Source organism: Sinohyriopsis cumingii, chromosome 7, assembly GCF_028554795.1.
Source record: "Sinohyriopsis cumingii isolate HCF-2022 chromosome 7, ASM2855479v2, whole genome shotgun sequence".
Taxonomy (NCBI): Eukaryota; Metazoa; Mollusca; class Bivalvia; order Unionida; family Unionidae; genus Sinohyriopsis; species Sinohyriopsis cumingii.
Window position 1 is genome coordinate 4,527,686 of NC_142967.1, and position 17,403 is coordinate 4,545,088.

Sequence of the window (17,403 nt, forward strand, 5' to 3'; positions counted from 1 at the left end):
TGGGTGGAAACTACTTTTGGTTTAGTAATACATAATGCCTACCAGTTTGGGTCAAAGAAGGACAAAATATCCAATTGTTGAAAGTTGACTGACATCGTTTTGGGAGCGTTTTTTGGTGTTTTTTTTTCTTCTCTTCCTTTATGTATTCTACACGTCCTGTTACTAGGAGGAAATAATCTCCATGGAGTGGAGACTTGTACAAGGAAAAAATATAGCAGTGCAGTAATAGGAGGTAAGTATTACATAATTAAAATTAGTTTTAACCCTGAAAACACTATTTTCTTTTTATGCCAGCAAAGAAGAGATATGTCAAGAACTGTGTTGTTTGCAATATGGGAATTAGGAGTCTAAAACAGACTATCATATTGGTTGCTGCAGAATGAACAACTAGAAAGATGTCATGTTGTACAGGTTGGTAATATAAGTCCGTCTTATTTCACAGGTTCCTACTGCAGGCAGTTGGGAAGGCTGCTGTCCTGATCAACCAGGAGATTATGCGTCCAAGGTCTTATCGAGAAGGAGGAGGAGAGGAAGTTGGAGGAGGAACAAGAAAAGGAGATGGGAAGGCCGGAGGAGAATTTTTAGCTCAGTTGTTGGCACACCTGCTTATGTACATCACCCACATGTTTCAGTCAGGTTAGGTTTATCTTAACTACTTTGCTTGCCTGTATTTGTAAAGTGTACTCCTTGCACTGTTCTGGATTCTTATATCTTCTCATAATTGTTGATTAATGATTTAGTTGAGAAAAGAAAGGATGAAAGAGTTGTTGAAATACATGGTCCAAGGTGGACATACTGGTCCTGGACTTGCAAAGTTTGCAAATTTCCTTTTCCATAGATAAGTAAATTTTTAGCCGATATTACAAAATGCAGTTGTTTGTCATCACAAAAGGATATGTCAGAGCTGCTTGTTTTTTTTTTTTCTCCTTTTAAAAATATGTTTGGGTAAGGCTTGGGTTCAATTTGCAGAAATTTCTATTGTGTTTGATTGCACTGACCATTTCCTGTGGACTGTTGCTATTTATGTCCATTTGAAATGAACCTATGCTTAGGATACAAGTGATTCATTAAAGCGGTGGTTCTTAATCTTTTTGGGCTGCAACTCAGAATAGGTTTGTGGTGTTAGCCTCATGACCCATTGAATGCTAAAAAACCACATAGGTTGGAAATGTCAAATGATTAAAGTTGATTTCAGTAGCCCACTCAAAACAGCATGGTGATCCACTTTTTTGGTTTAAGAACCACTGCATTGATGTAAGCATTTTACTCTGTATTATTGCACAGTTTACCAAATTAGAAATGGATTTACATGGACAGGTATAGCAAAGCTTTACAATATTGCCAGTCTATAACATTACCAACTACAACTAATAAAAATACTTTATTCTATATTGGTTGTATTGAATTGTGAGCTGTTTTTATATAAATTTCATTAGTTAATATGCTCATCTTTCCCTTGGCTGCTCTGGTGGTCTAAGTGGTTAGAGCATCTGCCTTGGATGCAGGAGGTCATGGGTTCAAACCCCAGCCAATTCATATAAAAAACTTGTAATAATGGTACTAACAACTTCCTTGCTAGGCACTCAGCATTAAGAGGTTATTGCTAGGATTGGTCAGCTTGATGTCAGGATAATGTGACTGGGTGGGACATGTTGCAACATGTCTGTAGCACAATGGGCAAGTGCTAGACATCACTATAAGCTGCCACACTGCAGACATCATAGCAGTATGACTGAATTTTTTTTAAAACGTTCAAAATCTAAATCATACACACACACACTCATCTTTCTCTTGGAATTTACAGTTGAAGCCAATGAATAGAGTTGTTGATTAAGAAGGCAATCAGTGGACTTTATTACAATGCTTGAGTGATCATGGCAGAAAACATGGCTCAGATTTTTTTTCCGTCCCAGAGAATGGGATGGGGAAAATTCACTTTAAAGTAGAAAAATGTGCAAGACATTATTCAAAAAGTTGTAAGTATGATAAAAAAAACATGAAGGAAAGTTTCAAGGTAGCTAGTAAGGTACATTCTAGTGGTTGGAATGCATATTCCATGTATCACCTTGTACTATATTATTTTATTTTTGTATGGTTAACGTAAAATTCATTTCTTTAAATTTCTTTTGATGTGGATTACAGACACAAATGTTTCTGATAATAGACAAGAACAATTTTCAGTTTCTCACTAAGTACAGACCAGTATGTTTCTGACATGGACAAACACATTTATCAATTTCCTTGAAAACAGTAAGTACAGACAGGCATGATTCTGTTGTGTACAAGAACAGTTTTCAGTTTCCTTGAAATCACTAAGTACAGAGAGGCATGTTTCTGTTGCATACAAAAACAGTTTTCAGTTTCCTTGTAAATCACTCAGTACTGACAGGTAATGTTTCTGATAATGGACAAAAACAGCTTCAGTTTCCTTGAAATCACTAAGTACAGACAGGTAATGTTTCCATTGTGTACAAGAACAATTTTCAATTTCCTCGTACATAATCCAAAACTCTATCCTCAGTAATGGATAGAGGTCAAGCTAACAAAATGAATTAGATATACATAACAGTAGACTGGGCCTGCATTTCATAAGAGGCACACCTTTTAAGGCTTGAGGATGTAGAATGGGCCTGCATTTCATAAGAGGAAAACCTTTTAGGGCTTGAGGATGTAGAATGGGCTTGCATTTCATAAGAGACACACCTTTATGGCTTGAGGATGTAGAATGGGCCTGCATTTCATAAGAGGCACACCTTTAGGGCTTGGGATGTAGAATGGGCCTGCATTTCATAAGAGGCACACCTTTTAAGGCTTGAGGATGTAGAATGGGCCTGTATTTCATAAGAGGCACACCTTTATGGCTTAGGGATGTAGAATGGGCCTGCATTTTATAAGAGTCAACTAATCAGAATGGTGGCAACCATTTTGCAATGGGATGCATTTGATGATTTTCCAGATATGAAGGTTTTGGACTTTTTCGAAGTATGCAGTCCATGTACAAAACAAGAAAAACTTTCTCTTTTAAATTTTACCCTTTTTTGTCTTTGAGCTAACCGTAGCCCACATATCTGACATGATTTGAAGTTGCTTTGTATACGTTAAGAGACTGGAGACCAGGCCAGGTCCAGGTCCAGGGTAAGTAGATGTTAACTCTCTTACCGTCTTGTCTTTTGTTTAGATTTATTATGACTAGGTAACTTACTTGAAGAAAAAATCAATTTTTGGAGTAAAATAGATTTCTTCAGTAATTTTTAAATGATCATTATATTGGCACACATTCATAATCCCTCCTCACAGTTACATCCATGAAAGTGTGCATATCCGCTCCATTAAAAACAGATGGGTTTGGTACCTGTACTTTTATCCAAGGGCAGGAACCCCTCCTGTCTGACTTCCATTTCAGCAAGTCGATGACGGTAGAATATTTGTTGCTAGAACAAACTGAAATACGTGGTGAATGCCTTTTTTGGCTGGAATTGCAGGGTGGTGATGTACATGTTACATTATGATTGGGTTAGTATTCCCAAAGAAACATTTTACTCCGAAATTTGGTATAAACATGAGGTAGGTTATGAGAAAATTTGCTTTTGAATACTGATCATGAACTATAGATGCACACAACTGATCATGAAATATAGATGCACACAACTGTACCAAACTGTTAAAAAATACAAGGTTGAGTACAGATTTTAATGAAAAATCGAACTGTCAGGTGAAACATATTCTTCTTTTGTGATTTTGGCTTTAAACAGGGTTATTCAGGAGGGTTGCAACTGCTGCTGTGAAGTTGCTGAGACAGGAGACCCCATCCTGTTTCCATGGCGTACCAGAGATAAATGGGGAGCTTGTCCAGCTTGGTTCATCCCATCCCACTCTGACACTTCAGTGGTGTAATATCCTGATTTTGCTCAACTTTGACAACCAATACTTCTGGAGTCAGATCATCCAAACTCCACAGAAATACATCATGTCAACCGGCAGGTGGGATATGTACAATTTTGTTATTCCTGTACTTAATATCTGTTAAACCTCATTCATTGATTGAAATGCAGACATAGTACCTATTGATCTTTACAATTTTTCACTATTTTTTAGCTTCCTTGCCTAACAATTTTAAAGTGAAACCTTCTGTCTCATTGATCAATGAGTAAACATTGTTGTAACACAGTGGATGTATGACATTGTAAGAATGTATGATAATGATGTTACAGTAATTGTTTGCAATCTCGGCTCTGGTTTGTAAGAAATATTTGAAATAGAAACTACAGTATTGAATTGCTCTATCAGTAATCATTAATGGCTATATTTTCAAAATAGCCTAATTTTTTTAATGTTTTTGATGATGTCATAGGGAGTTTGATTGTTACATCATCACATTTTCCCTATGTCCTTGGCATGATTGCACTAGTGTTATGGTTTGGCATTGATTTAAATTTTCTTTTTTCATATTTTATTCAGTATAAAAAAGTTTTTATTAAATACACTTATCAGTTTATATTTTAGTAATCCAACCTGTAAAATTATTACAAAAAAAATGGTTTGTCATAAAGTAGAAGACATCAACAAATAACTTTATTGTTGAGATGGAAGTTAAAGAAACAAATACAAAGTCAACAGTTTAATTATTTTACAAACAGTTTGAGTTTTTAAAAGACAATATTTTCTATTCATTGTTTTCAACAAGTTTGGGTACATGCTGTCAAACATTTCGTTGATCTTTTAGCAATTTCAGTTATATGTTGTCAAAAATGACTTGTCCCTTCAACCTTTCAGTGGAATGTTGATTTAGACCTGTTCTGCTTGCATATTAGGTATTGGTATGCATGCATGAGGCTTGCATATTGTCCAGGAATTATCTTATGCACAAAATATGCATATCACTAGATCTTTTTTTCATTGATATTAGTCCTAATATTTGTTTTGATGAGAGGTCAAATGGACAAGTTATTGTTTTCAAACTATAATGCAAAAATAAAATGTGTAACATAAATCCAAATTGTGTGTTTAAAGTTGTATTACAGTAATTCTTACTTACATGTTACAGCACAGTTCCATTGCTTGGGTCATCTGGGACAGATGCTGAAACTGACACTGATGACCAGGAGATAGGATCAGCCACATCAATTCGACTCAAGAGAAACAGCTGTAATCTGGAAATACTACGTAGAGGGGGGCTCATTCTATTCTGCGATTATGCTGTAAGACTCTTCAGCTTACTTCCATTCAGCTTAAAGCAGTAATCATGAAGCTGTTCATTTGACTTATAAAGTTTATTTATTACAGGGGGCCAGCCAGTGATAAGACTGGTGGGTCAGCCCATCATAAGGTTAGGAAGCCAGTCCATGATAAGACCAATGGGTCATCCCATGATAAGACCAGGGGGCCTGCCCATGATAAGACCAGAGGGCCTGCCCATGATAAGATCAGGGGGCCTGCCCATGACAAGACCAAGGGTCCAGCTCATGAAGACTAGGGGGCCAGCTAATGATAAGACCAGGGAACCAGCCCATGATAAAACTAGGGGTCCAGCCCATGATATGACCAGGCCTGTGATAAGACCAAGGTGTCAACCCATGATAAGACCAGGGATCCAACACATTATAAGACTAGAGGGCCAGCTCCATGATAAGATCAGGGGGTTAACGAATGATAAGGAAAGGGGCTGGCCCATGATAAAACTTTGGGGCCAGCCTATGATAAGACCAGGGGGCCAGCCTATGATAATACTAAGGGTCAGCCCATGATAAAACCAGGGAGCCAGCATATGATAAAATTAGGGTGCCAACCCATGATAAGACCAGGGGGTCAGCCCATGATAAGACCAGAGGAGCCATCCCAATATAATACCAGGGAGCCAGCGTCCAAAAATGTGTAAGAAAACAGTGGCTGATTCTGATATGTATCATCAAACAACTGATTCTGATGTTGCATTCAGTTTATTCTTTTGATGTGCTACATATTTAACACCAATCAGAAGTAATCAGATATTAATATGGTATGCTAAAAGATTTTATGTACCTGGACTTGATTCAAGATACTTAATTATAGTAGCTTGTGGCATATTAAGTTATTCAACTCGTTTAATAAATTTTAAACTGTGCAGTATATCTTGCTATTTTGCAGTGTGAGAATCTTAGTGATGCTGAGCACATGACATGGGTCATCATCAACCATGTTAGCGATTTGATAGAGCTTTCCCAGGAATCACCAGTGCATGATTTCATCAGGTGAGTCATTGTTTCTCACAGAAGTGTATACCTTTAGGAGAGCATATACACTGTAAATTTGTTTGTCTACATGTTGCGCTTGGTTCTGTTTCCCCAGTTTTGTTACACTATTGATCAATTGTTACTGTAGATAGACACGATGATCATATTCTGGGGATGACTATATAATGGATATACCAATCAAAGTTCATCAGTACACATGCTATTCCATGGCTCTGGTAGTAGGAGCACTTGCCATATTTACAGAACAGAAAATAAAATCATGATATAGAAATCTCCTCACATAAGTATCAGCTGGGTATGGTGATTAAGGTTTTTTTAAAATGTGATAATTTTACAACCAGTATCAATTACAGCACCAGTATGTCATAAAATTTCACCTCTTTCAAGTAGAAGCTGAGTTATACATGACAGTAACACAGATCTCTAATTCTCCTTGAATAGACCAACACGTAAAAATTGTACTACAATCATTATACACTTTGTTAGAGCTGTGTACCCAGTATCATATCAATGGCTACCAAGAATGTTTCCAATTTAGAAATGATGAAAGTTAAAAGTTAAGATGTGAACTGTATAAAAAAATGTGTGGCAGTGTTAGTATCTATTGAACATTGTATGTGTTAAATCTGCTTTATTGTAAAAGTGCTGAGTTTTTTCAATTTGAATGGAAAAATTTGTGTGAGAAAAATAATCCATGTTGCTATTTGTACTGAGACAAAGAAATCACAGTTGAGCAGTTATATTATTTGTCTCCCATGACAGAGATTTCCTTGTCTTGGTGCAAACTGCGCCATATGTAACAGCCTCCATTCGCATTTGATAGTTTCCATATAGTCAATTTCAATAAATATTTTTCTAAATACTCTTAGGATGCCAGTATATATTTGACATTTATGATCAAGACAGACCTTGTAATTTTCAATTATACACACAGTATCATGTTTTCATACAAACGCGTCATAACAGAAGGGGCCCAAAATGCCCAGAGAAAATAATGTCACACAGTGCGTTCCTAACGGAATTTTGCTATCATGAAAACCCAGATAAAAAAGTATCATACAGTCCATCCTAACCTGAATTCTTTTATCAGACAGATTGGGGAAAAGGGTTATTATAAAAAACACTTCATTACATATTTACCCAGTATAGAACTAAAATAAATTACAGTAAATTGTTTATTTCTTGGATATATACATTATATATATACATCTTATTTACAACTTTGTCATAAATTTGGTGCAACTCAACTGCACAGTCATCAAACTTTATACATCTGTTTAGCTTAAAATATAAAGAATTGAGAGTTTGGTGCAACTATGTAGTTGCAAGAGGGACATAAACTCTGACCATACAACTCACTAAGGAGATGCAGTTAAGTAAGTGAACTGCTAAAAGGAAGGAGTTGTCATGGTACATGTAGTACTGAAGGCAAAAGAATGAAATAACACGAAATGAATCCCCCAAAATGAAGTGTAATTAAAATATAATCAGATGCGAAATTGCACCAAGCACTCCCATTAGGCCCACATATTTCTATATTTACATAAAGAGCTATGACATCAAATGGTGAAAACAAATTGTGCATGGGAATTAACTATACATTGATCAGACTGTTGTAAATTATAGAGCAGTATTATGTGAACAGCATTAAAAGCATTTGACTTGAAAATATTTTATCAGATATGCTCATAATGTAAATATCATCGTGCAGTTATTCCCAAAGCAAATGCATTATGCCCAGAAAAAATATATTACAAGACTCTCTTACTCACAAAATTCATGTTTTTGCAAACTGGGAGAGAAGGTGGTTAGCAAGTATATATAAAAAAGCTGTCAGCTTCTGAGCAATTATGGATTATATAATTATAACAGTATAAAGTATCACAGGAGAATAAATCACATCCCAATGTATCATATTATGAGGTATCACAGTGTAATGTATCAAAGTATAATGTATCACATTATAATGTATCCCAGTACAATTTATCATAGTATAATGTATCAAAGTATAATGTATCACCATATAAGGTATCACAGTAGAGTGTATCACATTATAATGGATCCCAGTACAGTGTATCACAGTATAATAGTATCATAGTATAATGTATCACATTAAGGGTGTATCACAGGATAACAGTAAGAAAGTTCTGGTGATGCCTCTACTATTTATAATAGGAAAGTAACTAAATTTAATATTTTAAAGATACTTTGAGATCTGTTATATCACTGTGTTTAATTCTTACACATTAATATCCTGGTATGGGTAAAATAAAATGCCTGGTACATTTACAGTATCAACAAATAATTATCTTGCTCTCCTGGAAAATGTTGATTGGGTGACATGTTCACTGTAATATGCTGTGAATTCTGTTTTATTAATGAGCTGTCAATTTTTAATGAGTCTGACTTGGTGAAGCTAAATATGAGAAACATCTGCATCCATATGCATGTCAGCATGTTAATCCATATATCTAAATGTGCATTCATACCCTAGATTGAGGTCGGTGTTAAAGTTCTTAGATTAAGCTTAATGGTCAAGTTTTTAATTGCCATTTGCCATTGAATGCACCAAGGGGACATTCTCCCACCCCAAATTGCCGTTGTCCCCCTAAATTTAACATATCCTCATGTAATTATAGGAGGACCAAGCTATAAAAATGTCCTTCTGACAAATAAAGCAGTGTGTAAAATTGTTATTTTATAGCTATACAAAAGATGTGCATAATAAAAAGGAAATTGATTTTTATAGTTGAAACAAATCATAAATTTAAATACTCAACCTAAAATGTCTTTGACCATAAATGCCATTTCTGCCTGTGGCATATCTAAAAATGTAAATACCCACACTAATGTAATTTGGAAATAAACTAGGAAAATGTATACTCACAACAATGAATTAATTCACAGTAGCTTGCATGAAGAACATTTTAAATATGATGCTGTACTTAGCTCTGTATAAATAGCATGATATTTCATTTTCCTCAGTGCTATACACAGGAATCCTGCAGCCAGTAGTCTTCTGATCCAGGCTGTCCATGCCAGGTGTGAACATGTTTTTAAGGTTAGTATTCACATATCCCGCTTATTTTTTCTTTGGCTTGCAATAGAAACCCTAGCCCTGATGTGCAGAAGACAAGGGAGTGTATTGAAATTGTGGCATCCCAGTTTTGAGATCCTAGATCATGCGGTAACTGTTGGGAAAAGTACATTAATCGCCCAACACGTAATTAAAACAAGCTGTACTTACTGGTATCTTATTGGAAAACAGACATTGAATTTATATTTTCATAACAGAAACTGTTTTGAAGTACCATAGTATGAAATTTGTGATGCTTTTGATACGGTACTGACTTCGAAGAGATTCAGATTCCCGAGTGGTCGAGTGGTCTAAAGCGATCACCATTCTGGATCACTGCCATCTCACCTCTGTCTGTGTGGGTTCGAGTCCAAGGCTCGGCTAGCATGGGTACATGGGAAAGCCTGCCAGTAGCTTCTCGTGGGTAGGTGGTTCTTCCCTGGGTTTTCCAGGGTTCTTCCTCCACCAGTTATACTGGCTGCCATGTATAGCCTATCTTGTGCTGAAAAATGGCGTTAAACACGAGAACAACAACAACATCATCAAAGAGATTCATTCTACATTAAGAAAGATTACCAGTATCCCAAATTATAGAAAATACAGTTCTTTTTAATATTTTGGCAAACATTTTTCGTAAGAATCAAGGAGTCATTCAGATGATTGTGAAGATGTCACATGTATAACCAGTATCAGTATGTATATGTTATTATGTCTTGCTCAAACTTGATGAAGTGATGAAACATAGATATATTGATTATGTAAATAGTCCTTAAGGGAGGATCATGTTTGCCACTTTTATTCAAGCAAACTTTTCTGCAGTCAGAGCAGAGCAAAACTAAAAATTAATAAAATTCATTGTATAAAATACTAAAGATAATGTAAGTTTTAAAAACTACTTGGTATATAGCAAGGCAGAACAGCCTGGTGTAATTTATAAGATGTGAGAAACAAAATTAATTCTCAGGTAAAACTATCGTATATACTCACTTGTAAGTCAAAGTCATCTTAGACCTTCATGTGGCATAATATAATGCTCCAGCAGATCAGGGTCAGTGTGGTATGTTCTGCTGATTACTGCACAGGCCTAGATATTCCATCACATAATGCACCCGCAGATCTGAGCTGAATGGAATGCAGTCCTCTCATAGCTTTTGGAGAGAGAGAAAAAAGAGGGTACAGACAAATGGGATGGTAAGCAAATACAGAATACTAATACTTTTTGTAGAATAATTTATGGTGTATGTACATTATTAATTTTAGTTTTTGTTCCATTTCAGCCCTCAATAGTGAAAAGGACCCTTAAATGTCTGGATGCCATACACCTGTCTCAGAGTGGGGCTTTGTTGACATTGTTGATAGATAAGTTCCTGAACACCCACCACCTAGCCATGGCAAGGATGTGTGACACGATTGCTTGCCGCAGAGTGGAGATGCTCCTTGCAGAGAACTATGAAGTAAGTTTGCATCTTAAGCTTAAAGTCTTGAACAGTATGTCAAGGTAATAAACTAACCACTAAAGTAAAGTTAAAGTGAAGAGGGAATCAGGAAGAAAAAAAAACTAACAAGATTTATGTGTGTAGCAGCTCTAATAGTCTTGTTCATCATGTTTTTGTATCATGTGAAATGGGGGTCAGTTGTGTATAGGAATTGAAATGGCACAGTACATTTCCAATCATTTGATATAATTATTTACTGAATTAACAATTTAGGGGTAGGAGCTTCATCAAAAAAAGTTCCTGTTTTATAATGTTGGTGTTTTCTTTTTATATTAATGTACTACTCAATTTTTTTCCTTTTGCTGTGAAAATATAGCACACATCAGTATGATCACTATATTAGTAACACATCAGTATATGATCATATATTTGTATCATCAGCATACTGCAGTTATGATCACAGTATTTACATCATAACAGAACAGCAGTATAATCACAGTATTTACATCATCAGTACACAGCAGTAGGATCACAGCATTTGCATCATCACTACACAGCAGTATGATCACAATATTTAAATCATCAAAGCACTGCAATATGATCACAGTATTTACATCATCAATGCACAGCAGTATGATCACAGTATTTGCATCATCAGCACACAACAGTAGGATCACAGTATTTACATCATCACAACACAGCAGTACGATCACAGTATTTACATCATCACAAAACAGCAGTATGCTCACAGTATTTACATTATCAATACACTGCAGTATGATCACAGTATTTACATCATCAATACACAGCAGTATGATTCACAGTATTTACATCAACACACAGTATGATCACAGTATTTACATCATCAATAGACAGCAGTATGATCACAGTATTTACATCAACACACAGCAGTATGAGCTGTATGTTTGCATCATCAGCACACAGCAGTATGATCACAGTTTTTACATCAACACACAGTATGGTCACAGTATTTACATCATCAATAGACAGCAGTATGAGTCACAGTATTTACATCAACACAGAATGATCACAGTATTTACATCATCAGTAGACAGCAGTATGATTACAGTATTTACATCAACACACAGCAGTATGAGCTGTATATTTGCATCATCAGCACACGGCAGTATGATCACAGTATTTACGTCAACACACAGTATGATCACAGTATTTACATCATCAGTAGACAGCAGTATGATTACAGTATTTACAGCAACACACAGCAGTATGAACTGTATATTTGCATCATCAGCACACAGCAGTATGATCAGTTTTTACATCAACAAAGTATGATCACAGTATTTACATCATCAATAGACAGCAGTATAATCACAGTATTTACATCAACACAGCAGTATGAGCTGTATATTTGCATCATCAGCACACAGCAGTATGATCACAGTATTTACATCAACACACAGTAGTATGATCACAGTATTTACTTCAACACACAGTAGTATGATCACAGTATTTGCATCATCAGCACACAGCAGTATGATCACAGTATTTACATCAGCACACAGCAGTATGATCACAGTATTTACTTCAACACACAGTAGTATGATCACAGTATTTGCATCATCAGCACACAGCAGTAATGATCACAGTATTTACATCAGTACACAGCAGTATGAACTGTATATTTACATGATCATGCAATATCTCTATGGATCAGCTTAATGTCTTGAGTTTTTCATTTGTCATGCAATTATACGTTGTTGCTTCTGTCCTACTTATTTTGTGGATATCAGCATTTGGTAAGGTTTAACCTTAAATGAACTGGTGTTCCAATTTATGAAAATCTTGTACATTCATGTGTTGCATATGACTTTTTACCGAAGAAAGCATTAGTACCAGGATTCCTGGTAATTAATAATAACTAGGGGTAGCCATTTTGGAGGGTTGTACTTGATTGTCGTTATAATTCATAATAACTTGGGGTAGCTGTTAGGCAGGGTGCTACTTGATTATGATTATAATTAATAATAACTAAGGGTAGCTATTAGGCAAGGTGGTACATGATTGTGATTATAATGAATAATAACTAGTAATAGCTATTAGGCAAGGTGGTAAATGACTGTGATTATAATGAATAATAACTAGGGGTAGCTGTTAGGCAAGGTGGTACTTGATTGTCATTATAATGAATAATAACTAGTAGTAGCTATTAGGCAAGGTGGTACTTGATTGTGATTATAAAGAATAATAAATAGGGGTAGCTGTTAGGCAAGGTGGTACTTGATTGTCATTATAATGAATAATAACTAGTAGCTATTAGGCAAGGTGGTACTTGATTGTGATTATAAAGAATAATAAATAGGGGTAGCTGTTAGGCAAGGTGGTACTTGATTGTCATTATAATGAATAATAACTAGTAGCTATTAGGCAAGGTGGTACTTGATTGTCATTATAATGAATAATAACTAGTAGCTGTTAGGCAAGGTGGTACATGATTGTCATTATAATCAATAATAACTAGTAGTAGCTATTGGGCAAGGTGCAACTTGATTGCTATTATAATTAATAATAACCTGGGGTAGCTGTTAGGCAGGTTGGTGCTTGATTGTCATCATAATTAATAATAAATATGGTAGTTATTAGGCAGGGTGGTTCTTAAATGACATTAAAGTTTCCAGGAAGAAAATACAGATGTCTGACGTTCTCATTTAGGATGTCATTTTGTTGCAGGAAGCAAAAAATCAACTTCCAGAAGAGGATCTTGACAAGTTGTTGGCTTTTATGAAAACGCAGAAACTCACAACACGGTTAGTATTAAAGTAACATGCAATAGAAGAAATGTGCCACAGTAATAATATTTTCTTCATTAGGCTTTATTCAGGTTTAAGGGTCAGTGGCCTGCATTATTTGTAAGTTGTCATTAGCAATAAATCAGCAAATTGTGGTAATGAAAGATGGAAATTAAATGTTTATAAGATGTCTGTGTCATGAAAATATAATGAAAATAATCATGGAAAACATAGTAGTTTAAATTATGGCTAAAAGTTTTTGGAAAATATTAATTGGCAATTTTATTAAATAAGCTGTCCCAAGAAGACTGAAGTGTTTACAGCTGTAAATGGTTTAGTGTACTGACTATCAGCATTGACAGAGTTGGTAATTATGTAAACAATCCTGTATGTGGTGCATCTTGTGTAAACAAACCTGTATGGTACATCTGGTGTAAACAAACCTGTACGTGGTACATCTGGTGTTAGTCTGTGCACATGTAAAGACAATATGTCTGGTTGCATTATTGATTTTTTCACATGTATCAGTATGAAACATTATCATGACAATTTTGGAGATGTTTTAATTAAATTTTCCAATATATTCCACACAGACACAATTGCAACCTGAATCCTGTCATAATAAGCAATTAGAGACATAGAGCATATGAAATGGTATCAAGTGGAGTGAAGTACAACATGACATTATTTAATTTATTTTCTACTGTGTACATCTTTAGAAATTTTAGTAACTGTTGCAGTCACACATCCTAAGCATAAAGAACATATTAATGCTGTAATGAAATATGAGATGACATAAAATATGATGTCATTTTAAAAGTTCTAATTACATGTAAATTTGTTCAGAAAAAAAATTATTGAAAGAAACAGGCTCGAAAGTCATACATAGAGCATATATTTTGCCAGATTTATTTAAAAAAACGTTTTAAAAATAAGAGTGAGTTTCTTCAGTTAGGATAATTCTTTTTGGGACAACTCTGTTGTGCTTTACAGATAAGCAGTTAAAAACACTAAATACCATTTACTCCATATATTATGACATCCCTGGGAAGTTGTGGTGGGTCAGTGGTTGGCATGCTGGAATCATGACAATTTACCCCATATATTATGACATCCCTGGGAAGTTGTGGTGGGCCAGTGGTTGGCATGCTGGAATCATGACAATTTACCCCATATATTAAGACATCCCTGGGAAGTTGTGGTGGGCCAGTGGTTGGCATGCTGGAATCATGACAATTTACCCCATATATTATGACATCCCTGGGAAGTTGTGGTGGGCCAGTGGTTGGCATGCTGGAATCATGACAATTTACCCCATATATTAAGACATCCCTGGGAAGTTGTGGTGGGCCAGTGGTTGGCATGCTGGAATCATGACAGTTTACCCCATATATTATGACATCCCTGGGAAGTTGTGGTGGGTCAGTGGATGGCATACTGGAATCATGACAATTTACCCCATATATTATGATGTCCCTGGGAAGTTGTGGTGGGTCAGTGGTTGGCATGCTGGAATCATGACAATTTACCTGATGTATTATGACATCCCTGGAAAGTTGTGGTGGGTCAGTGGTTGGCATGCTGGAATCATGACAATTTACCCCATATATTATGACCTCCCTGGGAAGTTGTGGTTGGTCAGTGGTTGGCATGCTGGAGTCATGACAATTTACCTGATATATTATGATGTCCCTGGGAAGTTGTGGTGGGTCAGTGGATGGCATGCTGGAATCATGACAATTTACCCCATATTTTATGACATACCTGGGAAATTGTGATGGGTCAGTGGTTGGCATGCTGAAATCATGACAATTTACCCCATATATTAAGACATCCCTGGGAAGTTGTGGTGGGTCAGTGGTTGGCATGCTGGAATCATGACAGTTTACCTGATATATTATGACATCCCTGGGAAGTTGTGGTGGGTCAGTGGTTGGCATGCTGGAATCATGACAATTTACCCCATATATTATGACATCCCTGGGAAGATGTGGGTCAGTGGTTGGCATGCTGGAATCATTACAATTTACCCCATATATTATGACCTCCGTGATGTCCCTGGGAAGTTGTGGTGGGTCAGTGGTTGGCATACTGGAATCATGACAATTTACCCCATATATTATGGCATCCTTGCGAGATTGTAGTGGGTCAGTGGTTGGCATGCTGGAATGATGACAATTTACCCCATATATTAAGACATCCCTGGGAAGTTGTGGTGGGTCAGTGGTTGGCATGCTGGAATCATGACAATTTACCCCATATATTATGGCATCCTTGCGAGGTTGTAGTGGGTCAGTGGTTGGCATGCTGGAATCATGACAATTTACCCCATATATTAAGACATCCCTGGGAAGTTGTGGTGGGTCAGTGGTTGGCATGCTGGAATCATGACAGTTTACCCCATATATTAAGACATCCCTGGGAAGTTGTGGTGGGTCAGTGGCTGGCATGCTGGAAGCATGATTAGATGAAGGAAGATAGCATCCATATTAAATTTGGCAGAGCTTGAAATGGTTCTCAGTTTCTTTTTCTTTTAAAACGGTGGTCTTCTTTTTCTGAATGAAAGCAATTGAAGTAACCCATTATATTGACTATTAAAAATGACAGGGTTGGGGTTACACAAAGTACTTTCCCTTGCAGAAATTATGCAAATTGGATCTTTTTATAAAATTAGATATTTAGATTTTAATAGAACAGTTTGTAAACATTTATAAAATAAAACACCACAGCATTTAAAATAAGTAAGTTATAATTTATGACTGGTCTTGGAAGACTTTGATTATGCCCAGTAAACTATTCTCTTATGCTTTTATCTTTTGGAAAGAATATTTGTTAGATTTTGAAATTGTTGTGAAACATAGGTTGTGTCTTTACAATATTATATTAACTTGTTTACTAAAATGGTCAGCTGTTAAATTATAATAACCAAATAAGTGATATCAGGCTTACTTGGGTCTCTTGTTACAATGTTATTATTATCATGCCTAATTCATTGCACTTGCAAAAGAAATTCATAAATTAACTAGGCCACACCAAACATAGATTGGTATGTATTAAGTAGATCTGTCAGATAGGGATCATGAAGTCTAAATCCCAAATGCAATATTCTCCAAGCCCCTGTATTCAGCATTACTATTTCTATGACAATTACAAGTTTTTGTCATAAAGAGTTATTCAAACATAGGTTTCTGTAACCTTTACCCTATTTCCAAAAATTATGGTACATACGGTGCTGAGGTTTTCTCAGTGATGTAATTATACAAAAATTTAAAAGAGTCTGATTTATTCTGGGGTTGACTACTGAGTTTGTGAGATTTTTTTTCATTCACATTTAGTTTGAGGTGGTAATGATTGTGAACTTTGTAACATAATAATCTTGATTACATTGTAACATGGTAATCTCTAGTACATTGTGACTTGATGATCACAGTGACATTGTTTCATAATAATGTCTAGTAGTTTGTAATATGATCTTTAGTACATTGTAATGTGATAATCTCAAATGCCTTGTAATATGATTATCTCTGGTACGCTGCAACACAGGCATGCTAGATTGACATCACTCCTGATGAAGTTCCGCAATGTCAGCTGCCATGATACAGATGCTCCTGTTTTAGGAATTTCTTCCACATATCCCCTGGCTGCACTCTCGCCTACAGTGAAAAATGCAAAGATTAACAAGGTACTGGTCATAATGATATTTTTTTTTGTACATAATTGCCTATGTGAAAAATACATTTATAATGCTGTAAAGTTATGACCTCTTCCGCATAAAGACAGTTGAATTCATGATATATAGACCCAGTTGTATCATTTGCTCCCTTGGATATTAATTTATTGTGTATGCTACAGTTTTATAACATTTAGCAATTATATTTTTGTCTCACCTGCAA

At 35.8% G+C, this 17,403-nt stretch overlaps 1 protein-coding gene across 1 annotated transcript in view; it reads left to right on the plus strand.

The window, feature by feature from the left end:
• The window catches only part of LOC149794665 (huntingtin-like), a 207,984-nt gene that overhangs the window by 103,747 nt on the left and 86,834 nt on the right, over positions 1 to 17,403 (plus strand). Inside the window, exons 27-34 of the mRNA XM_089964272.1 lie at positions 443 to 636; positions 3,753 to 3,981; positions 5,045 to 5,198; positions 6,124 to 6,227; positions 9,216 to 9,291; positions 10,584 to 10,760; positions 13,452 to 13,528; positions 17,054 to 17,192. Coding sequence (XP_089820398.1) covers positions 443 to 636; positions 3,753 to 3,981; positions 5,045 to 5,198; positions 6,124 to 6,227; positions 9,216 to 9,291; positions 10,584 to 10,760; positions 13,452 to 13,528; positions 17,054 to 17,192 — 1,150 coding nt within the window. The remainder of the gene's footprint in view (positions 1 to 442; positions 637 to 3,752; positions 3,982 to 5,044; positions 5,199 to 6,123; positions 6,228 to 9,215; positions 9,292 to 10,583; positions 10,761 to 13,451; positions 13,529 to 17,053; positions 17,193 to 17,403) is intronic.